Source organism: Argentina anserina, chromosome 3 (genome assembly GCF_933775445.1).
Source record: "Argentina anserina chromosome 3, drPotAnse1.1, whole genome shotgun sequence".
NCBI lineage: Eukaryota > Viridiplantae > Streptophyta > Magnoliopsida > Rosales > Rosaceae > Argentina > Argentina anserina.
The window spans coordinates 30713275-30732454 of NC_065874.1; the positions used below are offsets into that span (position 1 = coordinate 30713275).

Below are 19180 nucleotides of genomic sequence, written 5' to 3' on the forward strand. Positions count from 1 at the left end.
ATATATGTACCTGTCCCTCTTCTAGTAGAAATAAAGAATCCTGTCAACCTGGAGATGCAATGCATCCATGTATATATTTGTAGACCGTTTTTATTGAATGTACTCACATGATGAAAATGAGATTCCAAAAGGAGGGCTATAGTTTCGTGTTCATTGTGAAATATGCAATCGTAATGTACTTGTTAATTGTTAGTGTATTACTGTATTTGATTTGTTAATCTTGTAGGTCCTTTGGTGCCTAATATTGGCTTTTTTGATTTATCAGGGAAAGACTTTACTATGGCTACAAGTTCTCAAATAGTACAATATAAAAAGCAGAAGTTAGGTGGAGGAGAGATGAAAAGAGGCAGCAAGAGCTTAAGAGATTTACCGGTTGATGTTATTCTAAAAATTCTCTCCTTCCTTCCAACTAAAGATGCTATCAGGACAACCATTCTGTCAACAAGTTGGGAATCCATGTGGACAATACTTCCTAGTCTCACATTTATTGAATGGAAATTTGAGAAGAGAGATCTCTTCATGAATGCTGTGGAAAGAGCGCTCATGCTTCGTGGCCGTGCTGATATTAAAGAGTTTACTCTTTCGTGTGAAGTGGTGGGGGATGCAATACGTGTCAATACATGGATCTATGCTGTAGTGCAGCGCAATGTTGAAGTTCTTTCTTTGGTGCTGCCCAAGTTCATTGGACCAATCTCTTTGCCACGTTCTTTGTTTACGTCTACGAAACTGAAAGTACTCCTGCTGAATTTGCGCTGTATTTTCAGAGTTCCTTCTACCATTTGTTTCACGAGTCTACGGAGGTTGACTCTTTCATCCGTGGTGTTTTCTGACTACAACTCAGCACAGAAACTGTTTTCTGGTTGCCCAGTTCTTGAGGAAATATTTCTATATCGTTGCAATTGGGAAAATATAAACCTGGTGATTATAAGTGCTCCCAAGCTTTTGAGGTTTACCATAGATGAAGGGGATTTGACATATGTGAGAGGTTCAAATGGTTGTCACATTATGATAGCTGGAGTTACACTTGCATATTTTTCTTACATGGGTCAATTCCTGGATGAATATTTGTTCTATAACTCATCAGCACATGAAGCTGTGATATTTCCTAAGTCAACCAAGAGGGTCAGACAACTTAGTGAACGGTTGTGTAAGCTTCTTGTTGGTCTCCCTAGTATGAAGCACCTAACCATCTCTCATACGTCCTTTGAGGTATGTTTTCTTCTCTTTCAGTGATTATGATTCTCTAATTTATCAATTTTAGTTTCCAAATTGCATGATGTTGCATTTATGGTCTCTGTCACGAGTGGCTAGTCTAACTCATCTTCCTGATTGGCTTGACCCCGTTCTCAGATGATTCAATCTAAAACTTCAGAGCTTCTTGGCCACATGCGCTCGTTCACTAATCTAACCACCCTGGTATTTGGACATGTGGTAGTAGATCTTGGTTGCAAAGGACTATCGACCTTTCTTCAGAAATGTCCTTGTCTTAAGTATCTTGTCTTCTGTGAGGTAACTTTCATAATCTCTTAAATTTTTACCCTTGAACTGTGTTTCCATATATTGATACCTTTGTTGTTTTCTTTTTATGCTTTAGGGGATTGTTCTGTACTCAGATGATGCAAAAGATGATGGCATGTTGGAGCCACTGCCTCCATGTTTCTTGAGTAGTCTTGAGGAGATTGATGTCCTGGAATTCTGTGGACTGGAGGATGAGCTTCGTGCAATAAAGGTTTTGCTGAAATGTGCAAGGGTCGTAAAGAAGGTGAATATCAATTGGCGCAGTGGTATGTCGTACCTGGAACTAGAATTGATGAAGGACCTTAGCAAACGGTTATTAAATTTCCCCAAAGGATCAAAAAAATGCCAAGTTGTTTGTCCGTGCCCTAGTTCAGTTTTCGTTTCTTCTCCAATCTTGGGATGGCCGAATGTTAATCTGTGATAGGTTGAACAATAGTCTTGAACTTGTAGTCTGACGAGTGGAATGGTTCTGAACCGAAACTGGCCTAGTGCATAGATTGCAAACTGTGTTGCTGATTAACAAGAAAGGAACAAGTCCAATGGATCTGTTAATTGTTCATATCTTGATGTTAATATGTAATAAACTTTTGAGTGTTATTGATTTACTCATTAGAGGAAATGTCTCCCAATTGTAATAGGAAATTGGATGAATTGAGTTGTATGAGTCTCTAATATGCTGTTGCCTATAATGGGCATATGCTACAGTTCCAATTGAATCCAAAAGGAACCCATTTTTATATGATTCCGATGATAATTCTGATTTGGGTATGATCCATCTTCCTCTAGTGTTTCCAGTCAATTGGATTTTTATTTTATTAAATTTTCGTTTTATGGCTTTGTTGTGTATACATTCACTGTAAGTTTCATAGTTTCATACTTTTTGGCAAATAGGCTTTTATTTAGTTGCTGAATAAGATCCTAACCGATTTGATTGAAATATGTAGTAGCTTCAGGCGATTAGATATTTGGCATTTGGATATTGGGTTCTGATCATATGAGTAGGGAAAGTTTTCGCTGTCTGTGATTCAATTAGTTGGTGTAAAAATTTTATGGGTTTTTAGTGGAATCTAAACTGCAATGAAATTAAAAAGAGACATAGTTCTGTATTTAGGGAAATATGGAATTTGTAATGCCTAGTTGACTATATTGATAAACAAGTTTTGCATTATCCATAGTTATGAACTTATGTTGATATTCATTGCTAAGATAAAATAAATTAGATAAACTGCTAGGTCCTCGGCTACCTATTGTTGGTGTAATATCAATAGATTTAAGTTCTCAGATGGAAAAACCTAAAAAGCAGAACGTGGGTGGAGGAGAAGAGATGAAAGGAGGAGCACAGGTTTAAGTGATATACCTGATGTGCTGAGTAAGAATATTCTCTCCTTGCAATCAGGACAATCATATTGTATAAAAGATGGGAGCACCTATGGACATCAGTTCCCAAATTGTTCAAGGTTGGATGCCAAGAGATCCCCGTTAGTGAATAATATCGAAGTGAGCACTCGTTCTGCGTGGCTCTGCTGGTAAAACAGTTCCGTCTTTTGTTTCCTTTGCTTAATGATGCCTCCCGTGTTAAAGCATGGATAACTTCCTTAGTAAGGCACAATGTTGAAATTATTTCTATAGACCTAGACCTGCGTAACTTGAACGAACCAATCTTATTGCCTGATTCTCTGTTTGCATCTGCCCTGTATTTTCAAAGTCCCTTGTACCACTAGATTTTCAGGTCTAAGAAGCCTGACACTTATGGAGGTGGTTTTTTCTGATGACTACTCATGTGATCAGCAGCTGTATTCTGGTTTCCCAATGCTTGAGGAATTATCCTTTTACTAATGCAATAGGTCCGGTCTCAACTATGTGAACATTTATGCTCCCAAGCTTTTGAGGTTTACCTTACATGAAGGGGGCTATGGGCTATCCCACAAAAAAAGGTTCAGATAGTTGTCAGATTATGATACTTGGAGTTAGTCTCACATATTTTTCATACGGGGCGAGTTCTGAGATGAGGACTCCTTTTATAACTCATCAGCGCTCATATATCTCCTACTTCTACTGAGAGAGCAGATATGTTAGTGCTCGGCTGTATAAGCTCCTTTGTGGCCTTTCTAATGTGGTGAACCTAATTTGTTGAGTAAAAATTAATCTGTGTGCAGTATTTAAGAATTTGCAAAAGCTTGTCTCGCTGATGTTCTGCTTCACAAGTCCTTGTCTAAAATCACATTTTACTGATTGGCCTCACCTTGTTCTCAGGTGGTTCAGACTTCAGACCAATGCTCCGGAACTTCTTCCTCATTTTCCCTTGTTCAATAATCTAGACACTTTGGTATTGTATCACTGCAAGTATATCTTGGCTGTAAAGGACTATTGACCATGCTCCAAAACTGTCCTTGTCTTCAAGATCATTCCGGGTGGTAACTACATAATCACTATTATATATTTCCTTGTTTTCTGTTCCACTTTGCTTTTCATGATTTTTGAATTAGTAAACTTTGATGATATAGGGGATTGTCCTCAGACGATGCAAAAGATGGAGTTTGGGAGCCATTACCTCCATGTTTCTTGAAAAGCCTTGAAGAGATGTATGCCTATAAATTTAGTGGATACAAGGATGAGCTTTATGCATAAGTTTTGATAAAAATTGCAATGGTCTTGGAGAAAAAAATTATAAGGTTCTCGAATTCATATGAAGGAGATTCAAAAAAAGATAAATGATCTTAACAAACAGTCATCACATATTCCCAGAGGGGCTCGGAAAACTGTGAAGTTGTTTGTTGTTTGTGCCCTTTTCGAGTTTTGGTTTGTACGTGAGTTGTTTCGTTTCTGAACCTTCTGATAGGGAAATGCGCGCAATGATCCTTCTTCTGTTAGGTTGATTAATGACTTGTGTACTCTTTTTTTTTTTTAAATAGAACTCGTATACTGTTTTCATCAGATAGGATGTAAAAAATAAGCATATCAGACATGTTCTGCTTTAGCATGATTATCATGATATTAGAGAAAACGTCACGCAGCAGGTCCCCTCAATTAGCACATATAATTGCATATAATTCTGGCAGTGATAAAAGAGAAAAGCACAAGTGAGAAAGACATACATATATGAGAAGAGCAATCTCTTCACTTTAGTTTAGAATAAGATTGGAATTACCGTATAATATATTGTGTCAGACAATGATTAAGAAAGAGTAGAGGGAATGTGGAATACTGAAAAATAAAGTTTGCATGAGCACAGATTCTTACTTTGCTGTAAAGCTAGTCCTAAGAATTTCAATCTATTTATTATATTCCAAGAAATTCCATGATTTCCATTCATAAATCAATTGTTGAAGTGTATGTAGATTCCTCTTTAGGAAATCAATAGTAAGTGGATGATTTTTGAAAGCAAAGACTATATTCTTTCCTCTGTTTATATAAATAATATCAAGAGAAACTAGTGTCGACGCAAACTATTTGCAAAGATGTCCAACAACAAGCAGTCATTCAAGGTCTGCTTCTGTTTCAGAAGAATATTCAGGCTTAAGGTGGCGGAGCCTCCTGAAGATGTCAAGAGAATGTTTGATATGTATGCCGATAATGGCACCATCTCACTCGATGACCTTCACAGCTTTCTGATTGAGTTTCAAGAAGAATGTGAGGCCACCAAGGAAGATGCTCAGGCCATTTTCAACAGTCTCAAGCATCTGAACATTTTCCAAAGAAAAGGCCTCCATCTTGATGCCTTTTTTCGATATCTCTTTGGTGATCTTAACCCTCCAATCTCTTCAAAGGTAAATTCATATTTAATTGTAATTTCAGGAATTAATTTGCTTCTCTGATAATAATGTACAAGTCAAATAATGTTTGGATCGATCAGGTGCATCATGACATGAACGCTCCATTGGCTCATTATTTTCTATTCACCGGCCATAACTCATACCTGACTGGAAATCAACTCAACAGTGACAGTAGTGTCTACCCAATTATCCAGGCACTGCAACGGGGTGTTCGAGTTATTGAATTAGATTTGTGGCCTAACTCTAAAAAAAATGGCGTTGAGGTTCGTCATGGAGGGTATGAATTACTGAATTAGTCTCAGTTTTTGTTCCTGACCTATAATTACAACAGTACATATAATATTACTGTAGCTTTCAGCTTTCTCCAATGTTAAGCAATTGTTGTGTAGTTGATACATGATCTATTTGAACCTTTCCTAATTCATAGGACTTTGACTCGTCCGGTTGAACTCATCAAATGCTTGCGGGCTATTAAGGATAATGCTTTTACTGCTTCTGAATATCCTGTTGTTATAACATTTGAAGACCACTTACCTTCAGATCTTCAGGCTAAGGTGGCCAAGGTAACTAATACTCATGCCCTTTCCCTTCAAAAATTGTTTGCATGACATTTACTGACGATCTATGATAGATATAAATTACATAGGAACCTCATTGCTAACCTTGCTTAAGGATATAGTTAGAAAGTTAACGTGGTACATCCTACCATTTCTGATGAAACAAATTATCTGAGATTGTAGATGGTGAATGAAACATTTGGTGATATGCTCTATGTCCCTGATTCCGAATTTCTGATGGAATTCCCTTCACCTGAAATATTAAGAAAAAAGGTTTTGATTTCAACCAAGCCACCGGAGTATCATGACCCTCAAAGGCGCAAGGACTACGGAGTAACTGATAAGGTGCATATAAAGCAGTAGTATACATTGTGCTAACCATTTTGTTTATACTACTTGTAAGGTTGAGGTACCACTGATTAACAATTAAAAATAAGTAGGATAGTGACGAAGATGATCCGGATGACGATGAGGAGGATACAACTCTACAATACAAGCAGTTAATTGCAATTCATGCTGGAAAACCAAAAAGCGGTGATGATATGTGGCATATTGATCCCATGAAAGTCAGACGTCTTAGCTTGAGCGAGCAACAACTCGAACGCGCATCAAAAAATCGTGGAACAGATATTGTCAGGTAATATTTATAATCCCTACCTTGAATTTTACAATGTTGAACACTCGGGAAATTCAAGTTCTGAAGTTTCACCATGTCAGAATTCATGCCACTCTTATTACATATTTTGTTTTCACCATCTAACATCAAATTGGCTCCACTCATTTTCTAGATTTACACAAAGAAATTTGTTAAGGATATATCCCAAGGGTACACGTTTGGATTCATCAAATTATGACCCTATGCTTGGATGGAGCCATGGAGCTCAAATGGTCGCATTCAATATGCAAGTTAGACTTCTAAATTTCACGTGTAATTTGATTTCCTACAGTAGTTTCTTATATATAGTCAGCTTTTACTGGTACTAAGAGTACTGCTTCTGCCTCACCTCAACCAATTTATTTTCTCAAAGGGACATGGAAAGCAACTTCATATTATGGAAGGAATGTTTAGAGCTAATGGAGGTTGTGGTTATGTGAAGAAACCTGAATTTTTACTTGGCAACAGTCCAGATAATGAGGTTTTTAATCCTGGGAAATCGTTCCGGGTTAGGCAAATCTTGAAGGTGGGTCGAATTTCTGTTTAACCTGTAAAAGTGTGTCCATCTCAGTTGTTTTTATTATCTTAGATATACAATGTTCAAGTGTCTAGCTCCATAATCTCTCTTCTGGATAAACAGGTAAAAGTTTACATGGGTGAAGGATGGCATTCAGATTTCCACCGCACACACTTTGATCTTTATTCTCCACCGGACTTTTTTGTGAGGGTAAGTCATTCTTATAGAGTATCCTAACAATGGGAAAGCATATATTGTTTGGCAGTGCTGATTTGGATTACAGATCAAATAGATTATTGTTTGAGTTAGACCAACTCTAACTCTATCCATGAATACATTCACGTAGACTGGTTCGATAACAGAGACTAGAGTTAATGATTCATCCACGTAGAAGAGTTCGAAACAGAATTAGACTAACTCTATATATTGTGGACCAACCTTTGATTTGAAAGTGAGACCCTATACAGTATTAAGTCTCCCTCATTTACCAGGAAATATCAATTACACGCGTATCCCTCATTTAGGAAACAGTAGTAATTCTAACTATTATATTACTGAGGGAATAATTTATAAAGTTGAAATCAACAATCTAATAACATAATATTTAGGTGGCGAAAAAACCATGCAAGTAGTAACTGTACACTGTAATGTGTGCAATGTATGCAAGTTCTGTCAGCATTCCATAAATCAGGATCATCAGTCATATATAGACACTTATTTGAATTAACTCGGATTAATAGCAACGCAAACATGATGTTCCACATATTTAACAGCAGAATATCACGCAATAAAATGTGTCTGTAGGTTGGAATTGCCGGAGTCCCGAAGGACACAAAAATGCATGAGACTAAACCAATCGAGGACGACTGGGTTCCGGTGTGGGATGAGGAATTCGAGTTCCCATTGAGTGTTCCAGAACTAGCTGTGCTTAGAATTGAAGTTAAAGAGTATGACAATTCCGGAAATCATGACTTTGGTGGCCAAACATGCTTGCCAATATCGGAGCTCAGAACTGGGTTCCGAGCAGTTCCGCTGCATAATAAAAGAGGGATAAAGTATAAATCTGTGAAGCTTCTAATGAAATTTGGGTTTGGAAGTCCGGAGTAAAGTATAAAGTATCATATTCCTTGCCTCTTCTGTACTCTATTTACAATATGCAAACTACATTAACTATATAGAGCATATTGTGTTTTCCTGATCAGAAACTGGAATAATATTACAGGCACAGGGCAAGGTCTGCTACAAATTTTCTGGCATAAAAAAGAATTTAATTTATACGTGCATGCATGGGTGGACTTTGTTGTTTATATTCCGTCCACTGGAATGAATAATCACGTAGGACTGCCCAGAGTCAGCGTAGAGGCCGCCTATTACCGCCCTGAGTCTACTTAGGCCGCCTAGACAACCGCCTAGACCCTAAAACGCCCAGATGCCCCGATGAATATCTCCTCAGGTTTCTTGCCATCTAGCGCCTAAAGAGCGCCTCCTGGGCTGGCTAGGCGGCCAATTTTTAGAACATCACAACCATGTGTTTGAATTCAAGCTCTTTGACCTGGAGAAAAAAAATGTTGTACTAAAAGTAAACTTTAAAACGTCTCAATGCAAGTTCTAGTGTTGATCAACACGTCGTGAATTCTCCGAAGTCTAGACTCTAGAGGAGTTGAGGTCTTCGTAAATAATTGCATCTGAAAGGGAAAACATACCTAATTTCCTTATGCCTTTCCATGAGCCAAAGGGGTGCATTTTGAAACCACATTCTCATCCAGTCATCCCATGTAAGCACGAACCCCAGTCCTCAGGTTAAGGGGTTTAATCAATTACAGATCCTATTCCGTGAAGTTTCATAGCTAAATATTAAAGATGAATAACGTATGTGTAACATAAAAACTGAAAAACATGGGATGAAGAAACTACGTAATTCTCAACTTCACAAGGGGACAATTATTTTGGACACAATATAAACACAACAATGACAACACCGAGTAGAAGATCGATCTTTCTTCCACTGAGATTAGCAATTGACTTACGTGTGTGTGAAAAGACGTTACAAAATAGTGAAAAAAGCTTTTCAGACAACCACCGCTTGTTTTTATTTTATATTTTATTATATTTATTTATTTAATATTTTAGTCATTGATTAAAACTATCATAAAGTATTTTAATATACGAGGGACATTTTGGTAAAAAATCATTTTAGCTAGAAAGTCATGTTCCGGTTATAATAGTATAGATTATGAAGTTTAGCAAACACATATACTCTAGGATCGGCTGGCTAGGATGCCAGACAAACTCAATACAACAATGACTCGATGTGTTCATATTCGATCACACTCGTTCCAGTTTTTTTAATCTAATTTCCATTGATGACTCCCAAATCAAATAGCATCTGTTACCTAACTAATTAAATAATTAACTACTAATTAAAAAGTTAATCGAAAACTATTTCGTCCGTACGTGATACTCTGGAAACCTGATTTGCTACATGTGAAGACAAAAAAAAAACGTAATGACCCTTTGATCTGATTGCAATCTCTAACAGATCTTCATGTCTCACACACTAAGATATTCATCTGTAGTTTCTGTACAGAAAGTAAGCTAGAAATGGAGTAGGCTCATGAACACGTCCTTCAGTCCTTCATGTCAGACAAATGAACAATTATAAAAGTTTAATGGCTATCTTAGAGTTTAAAACAATTTTCGGTACTGTATTTTTGTTCTCATAAGAACCTATTATGTCTAATGTGTTGCTCATTTTATCGGATGATGATGTGTCTATGCATGCATATTTTCATTCGAATGTGGATCAGTTTTTTTTATGCTAGTAACATGGATTTCCTATTGAGAATAGGATGAGGTGGGAAATAAGAAATTGGTAAGGAATTGATAATATTAATAAATGAATGTTGTTTTGTAAACTGTAAAAACAATGACAATTTTACAGCGAGGAAAGAAAATTGTGGAGGTAGAGAAGCTACTAGCTAGGTTCCTGTTCAGAAAGAGCAACTGCTCTCTCCAAATTGGCAACGATGTCAGTCATACCAGGCCTTTCTTTCCCCTCTAAATTGACACAATGCATAGCAGTATAAGCCACCAGCTGAAGTGCTTCGACCTCGTTTGGTTCCAGTTGCCCAACCCTTTTATCCAACAAGCTTTGCAGCTCTCCTGCCATTATCCTTGTCCCTGAATATTCCACCAAACCAATTAGGTCTGTTCCTTCTTCACTGTCATTGAAAACAGCCTTCTTCCCTGTCAAAAGCTCCAACAATACCACTCCAAAGCCATAGACATCGCTCTTTGCTGTCAAAACGTTTAGTATATAGTACTCAGGATCAATGTAACCTACTGTCCCAACCGCCTTTGATGACATGATTTCTTGATCAGATGCTGGCCCCAACAATGACAGCCCGAAATCAGATACTCTTGTTGTCATGTCTGCATCCAAGAGAATGTTAGAAGACTTGATGTCTCGGTGAATTATTGGAGGCACCGCATAAGTGTGAAGATACTCAATCCCCCTTGCAGCATCCAATGCTATTCTCATCCTCGTTCTCCAAGAGTTCACAATGCTGCTATTTTTCTCCACATTCTTCTTGTTATGCAAGTGATCATGAAGTGAACCGTTGCTCATGTACTCGTAGACCAAAAGCCTCTCATCTTTATCTTCACATGATCCCACTAGCTTTACCAGATGCTTGTGGTGAAGCCGAGACAGCAATGCTAGTTCAGAATCAAATGCACTTCTTTTCTCCTGGAATTTCTTGGTTTTTGTACTAGTATCTGCTCTCTTGATGGCCACTTCGCGACCATCGGAGAGCTTGCCTCTGTATACAATACCAAAGCTCCCATCACCGATCTTGTTTTGGATTGAGAAATGCTTAGTGGCAGCAGAAAGTTCTGCTAGTAAAAATTCTTCAGTCTTATATGCATGCTTTGATGATGAACTACTTCTCAAGTGCTGTGAGGGAGCACCAGGAACAGTTTGGATCTCAACCGCAGCACCGAAATTGCGGTCTGCAGCACTTATGAGTTGCTCAGACTCCGGACTGTTGAACCAAGAACTGCATAGTCTAATCCATATGCAGAAAATAATAGTGCAAAATCCCGCAAAACCCCCAATGGATCCAACTATCATGAAAGTCAACAGAAGCTTATTTCTTCCTATGGATGGTGAAGAACCTTGTTCCAGTGGACTTCTTGGGAGCAAAGGCACTACAACTGGAAGCTCAGCCTGGCATGAGTTGCATATGTTCCCCGACCCACCACAAAGAGTATCCGAGTTTGGGTACAAACCACAGCGACTGCATGAAGTTTGTACGCATGGACCTGGAATGATCGATCCCAAAGTAACATGATTTCCAGAACTAGACCATCCTGGTCCCCAACAAATGACTGAAAGATTACTTCTTGTTAGTCCACATACAAAATTCAAACCTGCAACAATCGACTCAAACGAAACATTTCCAACAAAAACATTATGACCCCAGCATACAATATAACCATTGCTTTGCCTTATAGCACAAGTAAAATTTGCTCCCAATGCAAGGCCTGAAAACATGAAAAATGAAGCACCATAAGGTACATTCAATTGCCCGGAATCATTATTCCCTTTGCAGACCCAAGTTCCACTTTTCCTTGAGCCACAAGCATGAGACTCTCCAGCGATTAGGCTCGACATTGACATATTCTCAAACCCTCTTTGAATCTCAGCTCCAATACCATTACCCCAACAGAGGACTCTGCTTCCATCCATCAAAATCCCACATGAGAAGCCACTTCCAGATGTGACTGACTTGAACTTCAATGCCTCCCCAGGTGAGTGAAACAAAGCCCCTCCTCTCCAGCACCTGACTATGCTGGAGTTGACCTCTCTGGCACAAACTTGATCATCACCAACCGTTAGATCAGTCAACCGTACGTCATTACTGTGGTATATACGTCTAGGATTGAAGCTAACTGAGCTGGTGTCCCAGCAGAAAAGGCTAAAGCCACCGGACCGGAGACCACAAAAGAAGGTCTTCCCACCAGATATTGCTTCAAACGAGACAGAGGGTTGAACTAAAATAGTCCGGTTGTTTTGGTAGCATTGTATAAACTGTGTTCGGTGGTTGGCTACAATGCCACAGATAGTTGAAGTGCCATATACAATGGCAGTGGTGGAAGCTAATCCGAGGCCATTGACAACTACACCGTTGGGTGTCAGCAAAGAGAAGAAGGTTGTGAAGAAGATGAAGACATATACAAGTGCCATTTACGGCGATTTGGTCATGGGGAAGTGAAAGTTTCTGGTTTTAAATTCTTCATTAGGAAAGAGAGAGGGATGAAAGCAATATATGGAAGAGTAATATATGGAAGGTGTGAAGCGTGTGGGGTCTTATTGTTGAGCTAAAGAGAGGAACAGCCATTGGCAATTGAAAATTCTCAAGTCCTAACTGTGTATCAGAACTTGTTCTGCTACCCGTTGAAACAGTCTTATCTTTCTTTTTCCCTAAGCTACTGAACATCCGACAATGTTTAGCTTACAAAATGATTTTGGGACCTTATGTCTCGTACGTCTACTTGCGTTGTTACTAATATTTGGTTGTTGATGATCTGTACTTCTCATTGTTGGGATCATACATTGCTGAATTGCTCAGGATTCTAAACAGTTGTTGTTTTCTTCAGATTTGGCGAGTTTCTCTATTTTGCTAAATATGTTCATATGTTTACGATCTGCCAATTTGTACCCTAAGTTTATCATTGAAGTTGTGGTTGTGCCTGCAGAATCTTATCAACATAAATTCAGCCAAAATTTGTGTCTGGCTACAGTGCTTTAGGAGTACACAACACAATCAGTCTTGGGTTTGCTAGAGAATCTTTTGAATTGAGGAATGGATAAAGTAAACTTGTTCTTCTGAGCGGTCTATTTGGTTCTATTAATCTTGTAAGAATCAAATCTCCAAGTGTCAGAGATTACTGAAAGTCAATAAGAATATCTCTAACTATGGATGATTTCAGACCAAAGGAGAAAAAATTACCGATGATGAGACAAATTCATCAGAAATTTGAACTATGAAAGGAACCCTTAACCCTCCCACTACAACTCAAGCTTGATATAAAACAGAAAAATTGTTTTTATCTGTTTCTTTTGAGTACGCTCAGAATATCGTGCAACTAACATTAAACAATACCACTTGAAATATAAAAAAAAGTAAAGAAAATAAAACTACAAGTAGATGTATAACAAGCTATCTGAATACGGTTATAAATTGTATATAGCAAGTTGATTGCTTAAAACACAGGGATTATAGGATCATGCCTTTATATTTCAATGACACTGCATTTGGAAGCTACTGTAAACTGTGAACATAGCTATATGTATTGAAGAAGCTTTTTCTGCATTTGTCCAATGAATTTACAATCATTGGGGGATCATAACAGACAATGACAATCTATTAAGAATACGGAAATATTTATGTCACATAATCAGTCGACCACAATAAGTCAATAACCATACACGGTTATCAATCGTGGACTTTATAGTAATAGCTAAAACTCATTCATTCCTCAGTACAAACTCAAATAAACTAAATCTTCCAAAATGATAGGAAAGTTCTCGAAAGAAAGAGGAGAAAGTTCACATATTCTAATTCGGCAAAATTGTCAAAATACACCCTAAACTTGGTTGAAATTGTCAATTTGCTCCTCGAACTTGTATTTGAGTCAATTTACTATGGGTGGGCATAAAAAATAGAAATCCCAATCCCGTCCCGATCCCGTCCCGAAATTCATAGGAACGGGATGGGACGGAGGTCTAAAAACGTTCGTCCCGTCCCGATCCCGTCCCGTTTCATAATGGTGGGATGAGACGTGGAACGAATAATTTATATCCCGCTTCATCTCGTCCCGTCCCACCTTTAATGAAAACTTTAAAATTCTTATATATTTGTATCAAAATGAAACTAATTTATGTTCTTAATAATTCTAAAATTATATCAACTCAAATAATAATGGTAAATTATAATATTTTGAACATAATATGCATTTTTTTTGTTAAAATTTCATTATTGAATGTTACTTTGTTATGAAAAAGTAAAAATATATGTTTTTATTTAACTTCATTGAAAGGTGGGATTTGTCCCGTCCCGTCCCGATCTCGTCCCGTCCCAACCGGGATTAATCCCGAGTGTGATGCATTCTTAAAAACCCTCGTTCCGTCCCAATCCCGTCCCGATTCAAAAGAATGGGACGGGACGTGGGATGAGCCCCATCCCGTCTCATCCCGTCTCGTGCCCACCCCTACAATTTACCTCCTAAATTTGGTAAAAATTGCCGATTTGCACCTCATCCGTTAAATTTAACTGTTTTTATCCAATTTTGCGTCACATGTTATGCACATGAGAGGTAATATTGTCATTTTCTATTTCTATTTTTTTTTAACAAATAAAAATATTCTTCTAAAACAGGATTATTATTTTTAATCAAAGTATTTATTTACATCTTTTTTCCACATACTTAACTCTACTTTGAATTATATATTCAACACACACCCATTCAATATAGTGTGTTGTGTATGTGTATATTTTTATATGTACACATTTATTTTTAATTTTCTATGTATTCATTTATATTTTTCTAATATCTTTTAACATAACATGTCAAGTAAAATAATAAATATATAAATCAATAACATGTTTCAAAAAAAATAAAAAAACATAGTAACAAGTGTTCCTCTTAAGTAATTTTATTAATTTATTTCATTATTAAATATGAATAAAAATATAATGACAATGATGCCTCTCAAATGCATGATATGTGACTTAAATTAGATGGAAAACATTAAATTGAACGGATGAAGTGCAAATCGGCAATTTTTACCAAGTTTAGGAGGCAAATTGACTAAAATACAAGTTCAAGGTGCAAACTGACAATTATGGCCAAGTTTGGGGTGCAAATTGACATTTTTGCCTTCTAATTTTGATATGGGTGCTGACCCTAGTATCCAAGAAATGGCCTTTGGCTTTGTCATTACTATTATTCATCTTAGTTCAGCAAACTGGCTATACTCTTATTCAGATTTATGCTAGATAACCAAAAAAAAAATATAATGAGCTTGGCATACTCATGAAAATGGCAATGGCTGTGGATTCCCAAACTAGAATTGAAAACTGAATAGCCTACATAACAACAGAAACATGGAGTTACAGGCACAGTGGGATTCAGCTTACCAAGTACCATATTTTCCATCAACACTTTTTTGTGTGCTCTTATAGGGTAGGAGCCGGCTTGTAGCTGCTATCCCAACTACATGTTCTACAGATTCAGCCCCTAACAGTAAGCTTTTAGTATCCAAGATCCTCATCAGCTGTAGGGTTATCATAACTATCATATTGAAAGTCTGCATCAAGATTTTCCATAGTCTTTCCAAAAGTAAATGATTTCGTCCCCATAGTTGTGAAAGGCATTAAACCAAAAGCTCGAGCTGTCTTAATTTCTCTCGCAATCTTTCTCTGGGCCTTGGCGCTAATCTTTGTCTGCACAATGGGCAGTGAACATAGCTTATTATGATAAAAATTCAACAAAGTTCAACTCACTGCATATGCACTCACTCTTACCTGGCTTCTTTTAATAATAACTCCAGCTTCAGTTATGAAATTTGCAACGAACCTCACATTCTGCACAAAAACAGAGTATTTAACTTAAGAACACACTCCAAAGCATTGAAAATAAGAAAATACATAAATGAACTTGACATTTTTTAAATGACACTTTCAGAAACTTTTATATATGGATCCAGCTTCTATGCTTGGATTTTTGTGCTTGGATTTGCTTGGATCTTTATAGTCATTGGATTGAGTAAGGACGTTATAACCATTGTGTTGCTTGCATCATCCTTACTCAATCCAAGGTTTGTAAGGTATCCAAGAAATACAATCACCAGTAATAACAACAAACCAAGATTTCAGGTTTCAATTGATGCTCAGAGGGTAAAAGGGTAATTAAAGCTGACTTTTCCTAATTGTGTGGTAACATGAGGGAGTAACAAAAATACCATGAGAACCTTCTGAACCCTTTTATCAACAGTATCTACTTTCCTGTGTTATGTTGTCTAACAATCCATTGAATTGTGTAGTGAAATCCACCATGTAATGCAATCTGGGGCCAATTAAGTAGAATAAATCCACCCAATGGGCTAGTAATTTAAAATTCTTTGATCTCTTCACTTCTAACTCGAGAATGCGGACTCAATCAAGTTAAACCCTCACTTTGCACTATATGGATTAATGTCGTTTTGCAAAACAAACAAGTCTCAACTGCTCTTCATGTATAGAAGATAATATGTGATCAGAGCATCAACAATAAAACCAATAACTTAAAACTGACCTCATATATACGCAGAAACTGGGACACTACATAAGTAATTGTATAGATAGTCTCTATGCATTCCTAAAATTTTATTGTCTTCAGGAAGGTGACAAGTATGCATACCCTGAAATCAGCTTTTTGAAGAACTTCCTTTGTAGTGACTTCAAACTCATACCTTTGTGGAAATTTACGATATGCAGGCTTAGTAAGATCAAGCTCCTGCAAATGACCAGATCTTTATGAAGCAGATGAAGAGTAAATTGAAAACATGTTGTAAAGAGAACAGCTGACTTGTAAACATTTGTCGCGCAGTACAAACAACAAAGTTCAGAATCAGTGGATATAACACTGCAGACCAATACTAGTAAATATAACAATGGAATAACAGAACTGAAAGAGTGTAAATGAAGAGGAAGGTTGCTCCATTACATACATGAGGCTCATAAGTCTCGCCATGAAAATAATTTGCATCTGGTCTGAAGGTATATCCATCTTTTTCAACTTCTTCCCAATCAAATTGAAAGTCAGTGGCTGATCTCTTCAATTTTCTATCCATTCCATCTGACAATGTGTCAAAACTTTCATTTAAGCCGTCAAGTATATTGAGACCACTTCCATTTCCTCCAGGGAAATTCGGAACATATTTATCACTAGTCTTCCCGAGCTGCTCAAGTTTAGAGTAAAAAGCATCTGTTCTGGAATCCCCTACAGGAGTTTTACTGAAAATCCGCGCCTCAAAATCATCAGTGGATTCAAAGGAATTAGAATTCTGCTTATCATCCATTCTACTACCTGAAAAGGAGAAATTGAAATAGCATGATAAATTTTCAAAAATAAGCAATTTGAGTTTTCCATCATTAACTCATCAAGTGATAGACAGCAAACAAAATGAAGAAGAAGCTAATTTTAGAATCTAAACAACCCAAACACCAGAACCTCCAAATAAACCTAACCCCAAAACCTATTCGCTAGATTTATGCAGAGTGCCCATATATCGATTAACCATATTTCATGGGAAATAGAACCAAGAGTTCTGGAGTTATGTGAAAAGTACCTGGTGGTACATATGTGGAAAAAGTTCTCACACTGTGTGGCTGATGACAACGGTGTGATACATTATCGTTGAGCGATCTCAGAGCAAATCGAAAAATTTTCATTTCTGCCACGAAACAAAGTTGGTCAGGGTAGGCAACATGGTAATGAAGCTTAAGAAAGCATCAACAAGTCAACCTTAATACCATCAATGTCTACCAACATAGCAATACCGATTATTTGAAATCTCAACAGGTCCTCTTTTCATGAAAATTCAAAGACCCCAATACCATATGGCAACAGGGGCAATTCAATCCAGCGGCAAAAACGCAACAAGTAAAGAAAAAAACTGTTTTTTCTTATTTACTTCTGAATTCAAATCTGTATTTCTTACTCCCTATATCGAACTATTCCACTGAACTCAGTTGTAAAGCAAGAACTAGATTCTATTTACACCTATCAATGCCGAATTAGTGAATACAGATTTTAACTTCGGCCAAACTTTTCAGCTATTTATTTTCAATCATAGCATATCAAAAGTAATGAGCTTTTTACTAACTTATACTTCTCAGTTAGCTTCATCATATCTCCAATACTAAACCCAATTCTTACTTAAATAAAAACATAAAAATTAACCCAAAAATGAAAATCATATGAAGAATTCGGAAATGACCAGTAAGCTAAAACAGAAGCAAACCATGCTCAGATTCAAAATGAAAGAGTATAAGCTCATAATTCACAGACCCAAATCATAAAGATCAAAATTTTAAGCAGATAAAGAACCTGGAGATACTGAAGAGCACCAAGGAGGAGCACAGAGGCAGAGAGACTGAGAGAGAGTTCTTTGTGATCTTAGGGCATGGAAAGCAAAAGTTACAGAGACGAAGGGTTTAAGAAACTGGGCCTATTAAGCTAGAAATCAATCACTGGGTTTAAACTTTGGGCCTGAAACAAGAGAAATCAAGTTTGATTTGTTTTTGACTTTTTGTGTTACGCATTTTGTTGTTTTGTTCTACAATTTAGGCTAATGTCAAGTCGTAAACTTGTCCAACATTAAGACATGTCAACATAAGACTTTGTTGATAGATACATAGCGACAACTAAGTGGAAAGATAGTATCCATTTTGGTCTCCTGGGATTGTACTAATCTTCTCTCTTATGGGATATTTTTGATATGATGGTGTACTACCCATGGATTAGGATATTTATCCTAGTCTCAAATCAGGCACGGATCTAGAGGTGCGTTAAGATTTGCTGTAGCCCAACTCATTTTTTTGGAGTGAAAAATTTTAGTATATATCAACTATGGATACCCAAGAAAAATTGAGTTATTTACTCTGTTTTTATGTGTTTATTTGCTATGTTTTTCTAAGTTTTTTTGTCAACACAAAGTACAAATGATAATTCATTTAACTTGAATCTTAGTCTTCTATCTTGTTCCAACAAGCGTAAGCTATCATTCTCATGTTAAAATTATCACTGTTTTTCTATGAAGGACTTTAAAAAAAAATTAGTCTTTATCCAAATTTAACACACCCTATTATTAAATCATGGATCCGTCCTTGTCTCAAATTATTCGATACCACACGTCCGCATGTAACATTTCATTTTAGTTTTGGCTAGTTGGGTTTCATGTCAGATTATCCTGATTTATTTATATCTTGTGGAGATACATATATATTATCACTATTAGGTGATTATATGAAACCAAAAAAAACGCACATTAGGTGAGATGTAGTTGCATTTGAAAGACAGATGTTTTACATCAAAATAATTGAGCTTGGTG

General features: G+C 36.9%; 4 protein-coding genes across 4 annotated transcripts; 2 read left to right on the forward strand and 2 right to left on the reverse strand.

Moving 5' to 3' along the window:
- The first annotated feature begins 279 nt into the window (after positions 1 to 279).
- On the forward strand, positions 280 to 2112 carry LOC126787473 (F-box/LRR-repeat protein At3g26922-like). Its single transcript, XM_050513352.1, has 3 exons — positions 280 to 1209; positions 1351 to 1509; positions 1595 to 2112. Exons 1-3 carry the CDS (start codon positions 280 to 282, stop codon positions 1937 to 1939), a joined length of 1434 nt encoding a protein of 477 aa, XP_050369309.1. The 3' UTR covers positions 1940 to 2112.
- A 2830-nt stretch (positions 2113 to 4942) lies between these two features.
- LOC126786430 (phosphoinositide phospholipase C 2-like) lies at positions 4943 to 8206 on the forward strand. Its single transcript, XM_050512257.1, has 9 exons — positions 4943 to 5285; positions 5372 to 5568; positions 5719 to 5854; positions 6032 to 6193; positions 6289 to 6485; positions 6637 to 6754; positions 6877 to 7029; positions 7144 to 7230; positions 7825 to 8206. The coding sequence occupies exons 1-9, from the start codon at positions 4977 to 4979 to the stop codon at positions 8125 to 8127; spliced, it is 1662 nt and encodes a 553-aa protein (XP_050368214.1). The 5' UTR covers positions 4943 to 4976; the 3' UTR covers positions 8128 to 8206.
- Positions 8207 to 9949: 1743 nt separating this feature from the next.
- LOC126786427 (putative serine/threonine-protein kinase-like protein CCR3) lies at positions 9950 to 12772 on the reverse strand. Its single transcript, XM_050512253.1, has one exon. It carries the CDS (start codon positions 12266 to 12268, stop codon positions 9995 to 9997), a length of 2274 nt encoding a protein of 757 aa, XP_050368210.1. The 5' UTR covers positions 12269 to 12772; the 3' UTR covers positions 9950 to 9994.
- A 2225-nt stretch (positions 12773 to 14997) lies between these two features.
- LOC126786440 (uncharacterized) lies at positions 14998 to 18317 on the reverse strand. Its single transcript, XM_050512271.1, has 6 exons — positions 18178 to 18317; positions 17417 to 17521; positions 16796 to 17154; positions 16486 to 16581; positions 15612 to 15671; positions 14998 to 15530 (listed from the first exon to the last, which is right to left on the reverse strand). Exons 2-6 carry the CDS (start codon positions 17517 to 17519, stop codon positions 15339 to 15341), a joined length of 810 nt encoding a protein of 269 aa, XP_050368228.1. The 5' UTR covers positions 17520 to 17521; positions 18178 to 18317; the 3' UTR covers positions 14998 to 15338.
- Positions 18318 to 19180: the final 863 nt, after the last annotated feature.